Below are 16,087 nucleotides of genomic sequence, written 5' to 3'. Positions count from 1 at the left end.
AGATTAAATGAAGTAAATGTGCGATCAAAGAGGATTAAATGATTACAATTTAATTTTCTGCCATGTGCTCCAGAACAGTGAAATAACGCTTACTTACGTTACTCTTTCCTGAGGCTAGAAATGCACAATCACAAGTATAGACTGGAGCAAAACAGTATGAGTTCTTAAAATGGGTGCCATTGCCCTTTAAGAATGAAGAGAGGAGAGAGGATGATTTATGGCTTGTTTGTACAGTTATTACTTGGCAAAGCGCTGTAAAGGCAAGAAGAAATAACCATCAAATTCTGGGTGATTGATACAGCTTGTTTTATTCTTATTAGCAGGGCGCCACAGTTGACACACTGTCAGACCCACAGATACATAAACACAGACAGAGAAACATGAAAAAATATATGCATTTCATATTAACTTGTTAAAAAAGTGGAGGGCAGAGCTCTGAAGAGAAAGCTTTAAAGAAGAATACCACTCAATGTAAAAACTGTATTTCTGCAGTCTGGAGGACTCCATCGATATTTCTTAACATCATCAATGCACAAAGCCTGAGAGACAAGACTTGAGTAATGTGTGCCATCAAGAAATAAATAAACAAAGACAAGTGGAGCCAATCTGGAAAAACATGGCAACAGACAGGCACTTGTCCTCAGCTTTAGAGTTCAATCCAAACCATATTTTCTTTTAAGAAGCCCGGTCAGTGAAGTTGAAATATTTAATCCTGTCATTTTTATCTGCCAAGCAACTGAAAGTCTGTTATGCTGACTGCAAAGCAGACATTATACTGCTCTTTTTAGCTTCATGAAATATAAATGTGAAGCAGATAATGCAAATCAAAGAGGTCAGTTTATAAAGCCAGAATTTCATTCAAGGTCTTCACAGAAGATTCATAAATAACCCTGTGGCAGGAAGGGATAAAAAGGTTAGTCATTACAGCTCATGGTCTAACAATCAATAAATTATTTAACCACAGATTATTTAAAGAAAATATTCAATCTCCATCCACTTACCCCTGGATGTCTCTGCTGTCTGCAGATGTGACTGCATGTTTGTGAAGCTGCTGCTGGATAGATGTGGCTGCGCTCTTCAAACCTGCTTTAGTCTGCCCCGCTAAAAGTTTGATAAATAACAAACTGTGATCTATCTTTACCATCAAAAAGAGAAATACCTGTCTGATCTGCTTCTGACCAGGAAAACTCAAATTCTAATCTAAATTCTGATCACGTAAACTCACTGCGCCTGATGACCGCCAAGACGTGCAGGAGGGCAGCCAGTTCATTCAGACTGCTGATGGCCTCAGACTCAAAAGATGAGCAGACCTCTGTCAAAAATGCCCTGAAAGAAACATTCAAGAACAAATAAGCCCATTAAACTGTGTATTTATTACATTTAGCTGAAGCAAATGTATTAAACTAAACCCTTAGAATAAAGTTAACCTCTCAAAAACATCAGAGAAGTTGACAAACTGAGCAGATGGAGAATAATTACCTGGTAAGAGAGGGCAGTTTGAGGATGACAGACAGCAGAATGCAGGACAGAGGAGGCATGTCCTCCACTGACTCTGGGATGATCACCTCTTCAGGATGGGTAATCTTTAAAAAATATGAGCACAGCAGCATTCATCATTCCCTTAATTGAATTGCTCAAGAACGTAATCGGTCAAGCCGCTTATCACACCCAGGACGTGAAGGATATTGGTAAAAGACAAATGCTCTGGCAGGTAGGTCATACCTTCTGAAGCAAATGTCTCTTCTCCACAATGATGACAGCGAAAAGAGTGGAGAAAACCCCGCAGAGAGGCCCCGTGTCCCAGGTCTGTGCCACCTGGAGGAAATCTGTCAGGCCGGGAACAGCTGACAGACACAGCTAAGTCAGGACACAAAGATGGAGATATTTTTAACACAAGGAAAAAAAATGTTTATGTTTATATTTACAACTAGTGAGAAAAGAGGAGTTAAAGAGTTAAAGCTCCCCTCCAGACACATTGTAAAGTATGTTAAATTACTCGGCTATGATTAGAGTTTAGTTTAACGTGGTTTTTCCACATAAAATGTTTGCAAACGGGCTTGATGAAGATCGTTCTCTCATTTCAATTCTGAATCTGGACTTCCACCCCGCCCACCACCTCTGCTTGCAGTAGGTTTCACTTTCAGCTCACTCCGGCGCTGAGACAACTCTAAAACAGTGTGGCGATGAGGCTATAAGAGGTTGACAGTTAATTTTGCTGTCAGTGACTGACTGATGAAAGAGCAGTGCGCATCAAGTCGACTAGCATTAGCATTAAAGGGAACATCAAAGAGATCCAGCCATACATGTTTGAGGCTTAGGGACCGTACACATGCCGTGTTTTTTGCACCCTCAAATTCAGTGTATTTAATGTAAACCCGCAGCACCGTTGCGGCTCACACAAGTTCCTGAGCACCCTGAGATAAATTGAGTTCAACACCATGTCTGTGATTGTGATAAATATGGAGGAGAAGTTGCTGATCATGTTAGTGCAGGGCTGCCAGAGCTTTACATCTGTCCCACAGACGACAGGCATACACACAACAAGCACATGGAAGAAGATCAGCTCTGCACTCAGGATTTCAGGTAAATAGGTTATAATATGGTGCTTATCAACATTAAGGATAGACTGATACATCGGCCGGCCGATATATCGGGCCGATATTTGAGTTTTTTACTTGTATCGACATTGGCCAATATGCGCGTGGGTTTGCGGATTTATTTTTCCCTGGCACTTTTTTTCATTTGAAAGTATGTGGTTAAGTTGAACAAAGCTGTTGAATCCTACTGTGTACAGTAGTTGTTGTTTTATTTATGCTTCAGCTTAAATATTTGTTTATTTTATAGACATTACTGGAAGATTTAAGAGCACTGAACTCTTTTTTATTTGAATGTATAATAATAATAATAATAATAATAATAATAATAATGTTCTACCTGTTCTACCTCAACTTTCCATCTTGTTTTAGTATTTTTTACTGTTCAATAAATGTTTCTTATTTTAAACTTGAGACCTGTCATATTTGTTATCATTGTGTCATTTTTTTTTTATGTAAATTGAGGGAGCAAAAGCAAATATCGGCTCAAGAAAATCAGCAGTCCATAATCGGTCATCGGCTAAGGGTGATGGCAAAAATCGGTATCGACATCGGCCCTAAAAAAATCCATATCGGTCTATCCCTAATCAACATGCCGCTGCGCTCTTGAAAGCTTGCACAGAAAGGACACAAGAGCAGCACCCAGCACCCGACTTTGTGTTTTCCAGGTGGTTAAAGACCACCCTGACTAAAGGCCCTTTAGTCAGACCCAGACTCAGATGAGGAGTCTGCTGTGCTCCAAGATCGGCAATTAGCAGACGTATCAGAATAGTAAGTGCAGTTAGCATCTGTTATTTGTTTATGTTGTTTGTTAGCTCGTTAGCTACCTAGCAGTGGCTGACACAGTGTTTGTGATTGTGAAACATACAATAATATCTATAATGGGGTTCTTGGGGTTTAGTAGTGTAAGGAAACTTTAGGGTCCAGTTGACATCTATACACTGAACACACTCTGCCATGTCTGCTGTCATTTTTACCGTGCTCATGCTAACTCTGCTTCAGCTTAGAGATTTCTTTGCCGGTGTTGTGTCAAAGTTCCCGTCAATACATGTTTCCTGTGTTAGACAGCAACTGGCTTTCATAATAGTGACATACCTAGTCTGGCTTGCTCAGTGTGCGTTTGAATCTTAGATTTGAGGGAAGCAGACATCGCCCTCTTCAGTAGAAGAATGTGAAAATACTTCTCTAGTGAAAAACTCTGAACAGATACAAGTCAGTACAGTCAAGGCTAGACAACTGAAACACATGAAAATTAAAAAAAAACATTTTTACCACAAAGTAACCTTGCTTCTTTTCCATTTTCTGTTTTACATGATGTTAAGCATTTTGCCTTCACCTATAATGTCGCTGCCTGTTGTCCTTGGTTCTGTCTACTTTTTTGTAAAAAATAATAAAAATAAAGAAGAAAAAAAGAGAACAAAACAAAAGAATACAAATTTTCGAGTGGAGGGGAGTGTCAGAAATAAACAAGTGGAGTTCATGTAGAACAAAAGGTAGTAATAAACCAAATAAATAAATCACACACAGAGGGTTAAAATATGTACATACCTGTTTTCCCTCCTCTGGTTCCTTCCTGAGACGGTGAGCTAAGAGCTCTATAATCTTCTGAAAGATGTTGGCCACAACACCCAGAATGACAGTGGTTGGGCCTTCCTCATTATCCTGATCCTGGTTGTTGTTCTCCTCGGGTGCATAGCTGTCTGCCACCTCCTTCAAAATCTGCAACACTGCAGAAATACACAGGTAACCTGCCTCTGGAAACACAAAGGAAAAACATTTTCTGTAAAATGGCAGTTCAGTTCAAGAAACATGATACAACAGAAGTCTTAAGTGAAATAAAGTCAAGCTTCTGCTACACATTTCAGTTATAAATGTCATGTATCTTTCCTGTGTTGTAAACAGACAAATCAAACACTCACCTGAGAGGAGGGTGAGTGAGCACAAGTGCAGGATTTGACCCTTGAACGTGTCGTCGCCCAAACCCACAAGTAAAACGTCTTGGCACACTGTCAGGAAGCTCTGGTAAAATGCATCATCATTAAGATGAAGAACACCATTTCACACACTCCAAAAAAGAACACTTATTAAAATCAACAACAAATAAAGATGATGCTGAGTCTTAGGCGAGCTACATTCTAGTAAAACGTTCATTTCTACTGCTAGCTGTTGTCCTGTGGAAGCTACCTACGATCCCCCGCCACTACATTAATAAGAAAGGCACTAAAACAGGTTTATTTTCAATCTCTGATCGCAGCAGTCATGTGGTGACAGGCTGGAGAATAATGGCACAAATAAAGAAAATAAGCCAATTTCAGTACGGAAGTATGAACAGGAGGAGGGTTGTACATGACTATGTGTGGACTGGAGCAGAACAATCTATGAGGAGTCTAATTTTACCGAGCAGAACAGAAAGTCCTGGAAGCAGGAGGCAAACAGGCTCCACAAAACTTAATGTTCTGAATAACAACATAACTGCATGTTTTCATCGACAGCCTTGGTACAGGCTGAGTATTAGAGTGAAAATGAGTGAAACGAAAATCTCAACTGGCAATTTATGAACAAGGAGATATGATTTAATTTGCAAGAAGTCTGCGTTTGCTCGCAGATAAATCATCTTGCATGGGCTGCCTTTACAATTCACATAAATGATCTTACTGAAAAAAATATTTTTTAGGAGACGCAGATGGACTCCAATATGGCACTCACAACTATTCACCCATCCTTATCATCCACATCAAGACCTCACCTCATATTTGCTGCATCATTATGTTCGGTGTAACACAAAAAAAATATATATATAAAAAAAGTCCGATACCAAGAGCACTTGGGTATGTATTTGAGGAGACAGGCTCTGTGTTGGTCTAATTTTGTGCTGAAAGACACAAAGATGATCAAGCAATAATTTACTTCATCACATAATACAACACATTTCCATGTGCAGCTGCTGTGGGTAATATTCTGTGCCTAAATCACACGTTTGTGCTGCAATGGAAGAGAGTGTCCCATCTCCCTTAATGGAGACCACACACATTTTCACTTTTCGCCCAAATTAAATGCTGATGCTTAGTGCAGCCCTGCATATTCAGCAAGCCATTTTAGCTTCACTAATTATAGTCGGGCAAGACTCAATAGATACTTAGAATAGGCCCAACGCATATTTGTTTGGGCTCAATTAATTCTTCGTGGACGTTTCCAGTCTAAAGTCTTCCACTGAAAACATGCCAGTTGGCTTTTCGAAGCCATGTGTTTAGTAATAACAGAGCTCACCTCAGTTATCTGTGCAGCCAGTGGCTGCGACCTCTCTGAACCTTCCTCCTCATCATTATCGTCGGTACATTTAGCCAGGAAGGGCAACACCCTCTCAGCCACCCACGCTGCCACATGTTCCAGAGAGAGCAGGTAGTCTCGACCCTCTGAGGACTAGGAAGGAAGCAAAGGGTTTGTTTTTCTTAACTTTTTAGCTTGTTTTTGCAGTTTATGAAGGAAAACAATTTATATCTGGACACAGAAAAACAAACTGTACCACTTAGGCTCAAAACCAGAAAGTAACTGGCTCATAGAATGAGTGATCCTGGCTCAACACAGACTGTAGGGTAGCGACAATTGATTATTTTCATTTATTTTCATTATCAAGTATACAAAAACTAGTGAGTTAGTATGTGTGTTTGTGTATGTACTTTCTTTTGGACCATAATATTCTGGAACTGGACATCAGTAGAGCTTGTAACAATTCTTTCTCTTCTTCTTTTTGTTGATTTGGCTCTCAAGATCTTTCAAATGGGACCACACGGAGCTATCAGTTTGCTCCTTTTCCTGCAGAGTCTCTTTCAGGCTTTCCATGTCCTCAGTGAGGGATGTCTTTTCCTCCTGCCACATGTCATGATGACTCTGTAACTGCTCCTCAGCCTTCTTCAGAGCAGACACAAGGATGTTGTTCCCCTGTTTCTGCTCATCCAGCTGAGCCACTTAGGAGGCTCTTGCTTTTTCTGTCCCCCACAGCAGGGCCGTTTTCACCTCATTGGAGATGGTCACTCTGCAGCTGATCCTCAAACTTTTTCTTTAGAGCAGCCACAAGGTTATTGTTTCGTTTTCATGCATCTCCAACTGGGCAAAATGAGTGCGCTGCAATTTTTCCAGCTGTGCAGTGAGAGAAGATTTCCCTCTTGCCACTGGAGATGTTTGATCTTGAGCTCCTGCTTGGATGTCTTCAAAGCAGCTATGAGCTTTTTATTTTCCACTTTCTGTTGTCCAGTTGAGCCAGACAGGAGCCTGATTTCTCCTTCTTATGCTGGAAACAGAGGGATCTTTTCAGTCTTCTCGACTGCCTCCTACTGTTTTTGAAGATCTTCCTCTATCTTGCTCAATCTCTGCTGCATCTTCTGAACTTGAGCCCTCTGAAATGCCAGATCACTCTCCAGCATTTCTGCTTTTGAGCGAACCTTAAAGCCTGCTGTTTGTCAAAGAGCTGCATCTTTAGGCAAGTGGCCGCCTCCACGTTGTTTGCGGCCACTATATGCAACTGCTTTTTGACACAGAGCTCTGACCTAATCACCTCAATTTTTCTTTCAAGGGCCTCTGTCTCTCCTTTCATCTTCCAGTTGGACTTGCAGGTGCTTGGTAGTGGAGGTCTGCTGCTTGAGATCTTTCTGAGCTTTAGCCTTCTCAACTTTCAGACAGCTTTTCAACTCCTACTCCACGTTGGTTCCAGCAAGCAACTGCCTGTTACGACAGAGCTCCAAATTCTTTGCCTCCAACTCAATATGCAGGTCCTTATTAATAAAGGCCTGCTGCTCGCGATCTTCCTGTTCTTATCGTAGCATTGTAAAGATCTTCCCCAGCTGCAATTTTAAATACCTTGTCTCGCTGGGTGGAGAGGGTCCATGTTTAGCCCGAGCTAAATCCAGCTGGGCTTTAAGGCCACATATCTCCCTCAGCAAAGGTTCTTTCTCCTGGCTCCACTCAACGTTCTCCTGTTCCTGGAGCTGATCGAGGAAACCGACCAGCAAGTCCTCTTAAATCTCCAGGTGGACTCTCCCCTCAAATGTGTCTTGGTGAGCCTGGCCTCACTATTCATACCAAACTCCTTCCAGTGAACTGAGATAGAAGTTAATTAGAGGTTCTGAATTGAACTCCATGACTTTCAGCTTTATATTCTGTTGCACCTCCGTGCTACCGCCTACAATGACCAGGTAATATCCTCATTTGTTGAGTGGTGAGATGGACGTCTTTTAAAGCAAAGAGTTCTCACCTGTGCCATTCAGAATGTGGTCTGAAAACTTGCATTTCCCAGGATAACTTCTGACACTTTTCACTTAGTAGGACTATTTGTGTATGAATTCATAAACATGTGATGTATTCCAGATCTTAAATGAAATAAAAATTCAATACAAATGTAGTCATATGAAACACACAAGGCCACAAGCTTCATCAAATGTTTCTGAAAGATTTATCTAATGAAAAGAGCATCAGCATAGTGATGACCACCATAAATAATTTTAAAGAACATCAGGAGACTTGCTTCTTGTCAATTAAAAAAGAAACAAGAATTCAAATACTTGTAGTCTGCTTGGACCCAATACATGCTGCTTGCAGCTTTAATGAGGTAACATTTTCGTGCCAACATTATCATGCGTCGTTTAACTGCACTAAATTTTGTGTAACTAGATGAACGTAAAACAAGTGCTGTTTGAAGAAACAAGCCAGTTATGGCCACTAGATGAACAAAAGTGAAACATGGGTTGAGAAATAATGTGTGCAAACAAACAAACAAAAAAAACTTACATAATGTTGCAGATGTGCACCGAGACGGCTGTGGTACATAAAGACTTTCAGTGCAGTCTCCACACTGGGACTTTCAGGATCTTCTGTGGCGGAGCTGAGGTGAGCGTACAGCACTGACTGTCGAGACAAATATCACATTGATTCACATGATGTCAGAGGAAAACTTCTCCCAGAGGACCAATATAAAATAAATGTACCTGGTCTATATGTAAATGCTAAAGATAAATGGGAAACTCAGACTGTTGAATGGTATCCAACATACCCTCCAGTTTCCTAGAACTGTATGGAGCTGCTTCAGTGGTCTCTGACCAAGAGCCAGGAGTTTCTCTCGTGTTGAAGTGTGGCTGAACAGGTACTCCAGGTATGCCAGTGCCAGGGCTGGTTTGGCCTCCGTTGTCTCCTGGATACGCACCTTTCGATTGGTGTTTGCCTTGTCCTGAAGTTAAAAGGAAGATGACATTTAAAAAGAGCAACAAGCGGTATGTGTTTGGATTACACCTCTTACTTTTAATTAAAATCTCAGAAACCCAACAGTACAATAACTTCAGCAATTTGGTGTTGTATTGACTGACCCCTTGCTTGGGCAGAGCCTCAGAGAGCCAGTCAGTGATGAGTTCGAGGATGTCTGCAGTCTGGCCCCAGCTGCTCATGCAGTCTAACAGCTGGCTGTACTGTGCTGGCACTGCTGCTGAGTCCATCCTCCTCAGTTTGGAGAGGACGCCACAGCTGGGGTTGAAGAGATACAGGTTAAACAGTGAAACTGAAGAGTACAACGGATGAAAAACTACAAAGAGAAAAGCTGACGACAGAGAGGCCAGGAGATGCGAGAGTGCTTACCTGAAGGCTGGAACTGCAGCTGGGGGCATAAATGAGGCCAGTTGTATGAGAGGAACGGTGCATCGCTCATCCTGGTAATCAAAAAGTTTTAAAGTAGTACTTGTTTATGGGAGAAAAACTTCAAAGTAAAAATACAACACAAGGACGCTGAAGTACCTCAAAAGCCTGGAAATATTTGGCCACGACATTTCCAAACTTGGCAAAAGTGTACTTCTGGGCCTCTTCGTTTTGTTTCAGGGCCTTTTCGACACTTCTCCACAGGATGACTACGACCTCCAGCAGACTGGACACGACAGCCATGTCTTTCCCCAACAGAGGTTCAGCCTGCTACGACACACAGAATACACAATTTGTACACCTGTATCAACAGTTTTCCATCTTACCTGATTAAGGTTTAGAGACCAAAAAAATGTTAAGCGGGCCGCTAAATAAACAACTCCCTCCTCCAAAACCCCCAAATTACTTTAATACTTTTCCAATTTGCATGTTAGAGTGAATTGGGGAGTGTCCGATACGCGTCATGCTGTTCAGCGTGGCCAATCAGACAGATCCCTCATTGTCAGGATCGTCTAGTGCTGCCATACTTGTCTGTATGGTTGCAGGAGGACAGCATGATGAGATGAGTGTAGACCAATGTGCGAATGCCAGAGAGGAACTGGTGCCTAAAATAAAAAGCTCTTAAGCCATCTGGCGATATTTCGGTTTCAGGAGAGACGACGTGTCATAAACTGGTATTGTCCAGTCTGAGTCGAGAACTGAGTACACCGTAATGTAGCATTTATTTATCTTAATATTCAATAATGTTATTGCATATTTACCTCATATCGTGCAGTCCTAACCAAAACACAACTATTCAACTATATTTATTTTTCATCTTTGAATTTTGGACTATTGGTTTGACAGAACAAGCAATTTAAAGAAGTTGCCTTAGCCTTTTTAACTATTTTTGACATTTTTTAGACTCAGCATATTTCTCAAAGTTTAGTTTGTGGAAAAAAATTAACGCTCAATTATCTAAATAATTTTAAGAAAATCAATACTCTTGTAAACTTGTTCCGTCAATTCTGTCAGCGCAAATGTCTCTGACTTACTGTGCTGTTCTCCTTGTTGCTTTCATTCATCTCGGACACATCACACTCAGTCTGGATGCAGCTGTTCAACACACGGCGAATGGCCAACATCAGCTTTACTAGAAGACAAAACAACAGATGAATGTACTACAAATGCAACACGCTAAATAATTTCACTCTTGGTTAATCTTTGAAAGGGTTCCAAAAAACTCTCCAATGTACACACAGCACTTACTTATGTTAGTGGGGGCTGTGTGTTTGTGGGCGTGCTGGTAGAACTTCCTGGCAGCCATGGGGTTCATCTGAATGAGGGTGATGCACCGACAGCACCACTCCCTCTCCGACTCGTTGACGGGGAAGAAGGACTTGAAGAGCAGATCGACGATGCGCTTGGAAACCGAATGGGAGTCGACAGCCAGACGAGCCAGCAGGTGGTCCATGTTGCACACGTCCCAAAACTGGAGGGCGGCACACAAGGAGAAAATGCAGCCCGTGTTTTTTTTTTAACCCTAACCTGGCATTAAGATGCAGCTTGTAAGTGGATTGTGTCTCAACGCAATTTGGCTGAACAACGTTTGGATCTGCACCAAGCACTTAAATATATCTTCAGTATCAGAAGTTTATGACTGAAGCTGCTTGCCAGCTATTTGATTAGTGCGAACTTTCTTGTTGGATTTGCACATAGAAGTATATTTACATCCGACTACCTACTCTGTGTATCTTAGAGACAGATTTTTGTTCAAATAAAATGTCTTTACTATCTCAATAACATGTTTCCCTTCATTGTTTATGTTGGGAATTTATCCTTTTTAGTGTCTGGATTGTTAATGTCATTCATTAGTAGATATTCTGACTTTTTTAAAAATATATATATATTTTAGGACCTAAAAACATGGGGTTTTGTATCATTTTGTTGTTACTGTTCTGTTTTTGGTTTTTTTGGTTTTTTTTTTAAGATATTATTGGAGGCATTTTAGCCTTTAATTGATAGGACAGACAAACATGAATGGGGGAGTGAGAGAGGGGAGTGACATGCAACAAAGGACCACAGACTGGAGTCTAACCCGGGCCGCTGCGGCAATAGCCTTGTACATGGGGCGCCTGCTCTATCCACTAAGCCACCGACGCCCCGATTGCTGTTTAATATCAATGTTATTCATCATTGGAGGCATCATTGCAAGAAAAATATTTTCTTCATGAATTCAATGTAACATAAGGTGAGTAACTGATATACAATTGGTCATTTGGGGAGTGAAATATTCTTTTAATACTATTTTGTTTATTGGGAAATGTATAAATATGTGTCAACATATGTACTTTAAATAAGCCAAAACATAATTTAAAGACTGTGATAATCACACAAGACAGAATCAACCCAGTTATGAGCCTGGTGTTCAAAAAAAAAAAAAAGGAAACCCTGCACATACAGTACCTTGGCGGCACGCACTGCCTTGACCTTGATCAGTGTGTCGAGGAAAGCTGTGCGGACTTTCTCCGAGTTGTCATGAAGGCTGTATTTGAGAGTGGGCAGGAGTTTTTCCAGTATCGGATGGCTGAGACTGTTGTCCAAGACAATAGTCAGACACTGGGGAAAACATCAACCACAAGTCATTACATGTCCTGTCTGCTGCCAATAAATGCTAATGCTAATTTGTCCATGTTGTTTGACATGTTCTCATCTTGGATCCTGGATTAGATTTCATATTTGTAATCTAACTTTAAGAGGCTCCCCATCAGGACAGAGAGTATCGGCATTTCCTACCTTGAAGACCGAGCACCGCACATCAGGGGAGCTGCTGTCGGCCGCCAGCTCCATCACCAGCTTCTTCAGGAAGTCTGTGATGATTGTAGGAGGGAGGAGCTCCCAGCACTTGGCCAGGATCTTACAGACTCCCAGGGTAGCGTTGGAGCGCACAGTGGGATGAGGGTCATCAAGGAGGCCCTGAGGATGAGAGAGAGAGAGAGAGAAAATTGGCACTGAGGTTCATGTTCAGAATATCAAAAAGTCCAACAATGAATTTTGATTGTATTTTGCTCCTTTTTAAGCTCAGTATCTGTTTTGTGGTTTTGTAGCCGCAGAAATAAAAGTCTGGATAAAAAATGACTAAACATTATATCCTATGTTTCCTCACAACATACATAGCTGAAAGGTTCTCACCATCACTGTATCCAGCTGCTTTTGAATAGCCTCATCTATATTCTTGTTGCTCTGCTCCGGGTCATGGACCGGGAAGGCCTCAGTGAAAAGCAAAGTGGCATTGGCGCGCACCTCAAAGTTTGGAGCCTGAGGAAATCAAACACAAACACATTAGACTGGAATAAAATACTAAAAAAAAACAAAACAACTGAATACAGTTAGAAATCAGTATCCATACACTTAAAGCTTTCCAGAGAATGGGCTTGTAGAGATTACAGAGCATCTTATCCACCTTGTTACAGCCCTTCCTTGTGTGGAAGTAGCTCACAATCTGTGTATGAAAGCAAGAAGATCAGAGGAGAAATACACACAGTACTGTCACATCATGACTGATAATGCTGGGAAAGTGCAGCTAATAAGTCTACCTGTCGGACTTTGGCATGGACAGGAGATGCTCTATGAAGGAAGATCGCATTCTGCATAAAATCCTGAATGCATGAGCTCTCAATTTCCTCCAGGAAGTCCTCGCTAGCCTTCTTCCATGCTCTGAAGTAGACCTCTGTAATATGAGTAGTCATGGTCCTGCACAGAATGATTGATTTGTAAATAACATGAAGATAAAATTGACACCTTTCAAACAGATTAAAAAGTTAAGCATCTTACTTGCTATAAAACTGCAGCTGGTTTTTGATGGTGCCGTGAATAACCCAGATGAAGTTTACGTTCCAGCTGAAAAGAAATACCAGGAATCGCTTTCCCTGTGACAATACACATCATCAGGCTGACACCTTGAAGTCAAAACCACAACAGCAAGAAACAAAACTGACTCAGTGACTCAAACATACACAGCAGCACAATTATCACTCTACTCACGTCATCGTTTCTAATGTAAACAGGACGGTGAAAGCACTGAAGCAACAAGTCAATGATCTGCTTGTTGTCTTCTGATGTGTAGTCCAGACTCAAAAGCACATCATGGAGACTCCAGACTCTTTGGATCTCAGCACCCTGACAACACAGAGGAAGCATTAAAGTTATACAAAATAATGCTACAGAACTACTAGAACTGAAAACAGAGCAAAAGGCCCAATATAGCCTGTTCTGACATGAAACTGAGGTCATATACTGACTGGTTTCTTCAAAATGAAGCTCTTCTGCAGAGAGATGAAGAAAGCTGTGCGACCAAACTGTTCTTTCTCCTTCAGCCCCTTCTTCCACCAGGCCTCGCACAGTGTGTGGATATGGCGCTGCAGAGGTGCCTCTGAGACAGGCAGCGACACCAGAACATCTGAGGGAAAGACACAAACATCACCATGAAGTAAGAAAAATAACAAACCTGAAGACGCATCGATTTAGCTTGGATAAAAATCATCAAAGACACTGACTGTGTAGCCTGTGGGCAAGCTCCAAAAGGGCAGTGTAGGTGTCACCATCTTGCAGGACCTTTGAGGACACGGCAGCCACCAGTGTCACACCATCCACGACAGCCATGACATGTTTCTGAATATGACATAAAAGTATGTTCGTTTTGATATACAGTCTAACATAAATCTAAACAACAGCAACAGAATATCAGATTCTCATACCATTAAAGTTTATGTCACAATTGTACATAAACTGGTAAACTCACAGGGTCTGCAGCTGACTCCACTTCCATGCTGTCCTCCCTGCCCTGCTCCCTGCCCTCCCCCCAATGCTCTGGAGGTAACTCCTGCAGGACATCCTCAAGGAGTGAGACCAGTTTTCTCCACAGAGCCTGTCTCTGGTCTCTGGGCATCTCCTGCACCACCTCCTCCACATCGAAAGGCTCTGTTTTGTCCTTCTGCTCAGAGACACAGACAGGAGCAGGACAGACACAGCTTGAGACATGCAGGATAAAAACAGAGACAGCTAGAAAAACACTTAAACTGTGTGACTACAATAGGTTTTTCATTCCCAGTATTAGATGACATAGAAAATAAAATCTGTTGCACATATTGATAACCAGTTATTAAGTAAAATATCAAACTTCTGTTTAATATTTTTAATTATTGCTGGCTTTTCTGTGCTTCAGTGAATTCTTTGTACTTTGTGTTTTGATGCTGTCAGTCAGTAAATCACTTAAATTTGGGCTCTACTAACATGTGTCCTACTTTGACATTTAGTCTTACATTTGATGACATCTGACAGTTTCTACACATCACATTTCTGTGGTCAGTGCTTAATTAATTGATTACTTCAGTTTTAAAATTTAGATCAATTTCCCAAATGAAATTCCCAAATTGTACAGACTTCAAATTCCCAAACTGAGCCTGTACCACACTTCACAATTGTTTTTTTTAAATGTAGGATACAGGTGGGCTGGACAGCCACATAAAAGGTTCAGGCTGAGAGCAATGCGAAAAAACTGTCAATTTATTCAGAACGTCTGTGCACAATAATAAGAGTGCAAAAAATAATAAAATGCGAGCAAAAGTTTCAGTCCTTGACAATCATCGGTATTTTTGAGGCTGTCCAGCCCCGCTGTATTGGTGTGTGGGTAGCTCCTCTGCTGTCCTGTCTTGGTCCATTGTACTGACGCACCCAAGATAAGCTTTTTTGTTGCCATGTAGGCACAGTTTGACAGCAGCCCTAAGATTTAACAATATGTAGACATGCATTTAGTGGTCAGTTACAGAACGTGCTGAAACTGATGCAATCAAATACAACAGTATTTCAACAGGATGTCTACAGGTACAGGATGTTAAGACTTCTTAACATCAAAAATGTGGACGCAGAAGAGACTGACACCTTCTGATAAAAAGAAATTAGAAGATGGATAAATGAAATTAGATAAAATGTTTGTGGCAATTAAAACCAAACACATTCAAAGTCATTGAGACTGATTACTTTTAAGGCTTATAGTAAAAAAAAACAAAAAAAAAAACAAAACTGCATTTAAGAGACTTTTAAGGACCTGCAGAGATCCTGTTCCAGGTTAAGAAGGTGTAAATGGTTTTGATTTAAACAGGTTTAGAGATGTTTATTTAACTTTATGGTCATTTCTGAGCCCACAGTTTACTTTATCTCTCAATTATGAGCTAAGTTTTCACGCAAAGCCCTTAATATACAAGTAATAACCTTACATTAACTTGAAACACATCTAATGTTAAGAGATATTCTGGTGGCTTCCTGCAGTGTCACTAAACGTTACATGAAGTCACTCACATGAAGCTGGATGAAGCGGAGGAAGTCCTCCACATTTTCCTTACAGACGGACTCTATAAACGCCTCTCGCTTGGACATGTTTTCGGTTTTCCAAGCGACGTGAAGATTCCCAAGAAACCTACAATGAAAAACACAGCAACGTTAACGATTAGCTAACGTATATTTAGCTAACTGACATTACTGTAACTGGTTCAAAACAAATATGGCAGCCCGTTTGTCGTTACCGTTTAAAGTGTTATTTGCTTACGTTAATACGACTCTGCCTGTTGGTAGTTGTAGTATAATGACTTATAATCATAAAGATATTAAATATGAACCAAAAGCTTCGTCTTTTACCTTTTTATTTATAACTTTCTGGATGAAACCGCCGGATGACAGCCTCCCATAACAACAGCAAACCCGCGCAAATTTGTATAACGTGCGTCATGACGTCTACGTCCACTAAGACGCTGACGTATCATTGTCGTTTCCTTGTTCTGCCA

The 16,087-nt window shown here is 41.0% G+C and overlaps 1 protein-coding gene across 2 annotated transcripts; it reads right to left on the bottom strand.

Annotated features, from left to right (window-relative positions):
• Nucleotides 1-257: 257 nt before the first annotated feature.
• Nucleotides 258-16,068, bottom strand: ncapg2 (non-SMC condensin II complex, subunit G2). 2 transcript variants are annotated; one of them, XM_049565192.1, is made up of 27 exons: nt 15,942-16,068; nt 15,606-15,723; nt 14,050-14,241; nt 13,805-13,919; nt 13,550-13,707; nt 13,293-13,427; nt 13,083-13,177; nt 12,845-13,001; nt 12,658-12,750; nt 12,441-12,566; nt 12,045-12,224; nt 11,715-11,867; nt 10,518-10,740; nt 10,304-10,401; nt 9,369-9,536; nt 9,213-9,283; nt 8,948-9,101; nt 8,638-8,811; nt 8,376-8,492; nt 5,862-6,014; nt 4,514-4,613; nt 4,143-4,348; nt 1,723-1,857; nt 1,480-1,583; nt 1,226-1,326; nt 1,002-1,101; nt 258-890 (listed from the first exon to the last, which is right to left on the bottom strand). In XM_049565192.1, exons 2-27 carry the CDS (start codon nt 15,681-15,683, stop codon nt 839-841), a joined length of 3,438 nt encoding a protein of 1,145 aa, XP_049421149.1. In that variant the 5' UTR covers nt 15,684-15,723; nt 15,942-16,068; the 3' UTR covers nt 258-838. The 2 variants fall into 2 exon arrangements, with proteins under 2 accessions (XP_049421149.1, XP_049421148.1); XM_049565191.1 differs by having other exon boundaries at nt 259-890; nt 9,369-9,539.
• Nucleotides 16,069-16,087: the final 19 nt, after the last annotated feature.

The sequence above is a fragment of the Epinephelus fuscoguttatus genome, linkage group LG21 (assembly GCF_011397635.1).
Source record: "Epinephelus fuscoguttatus linkage group LG21, E.fuscoguttatus.final_Chr_v1".
In the NCBI taxonomy this organism is placed as follows: Eukaryota; Metazoa; Chordata; class Actinopteri; order Perciformes; family Serranidae; genus Epinephelus; species Epinephelus fuscoguttatus.
Note: the sequence above shows the minus strand (reverse complement) of the source record. Positions and strands in the feature narration are given on the sequence as shown.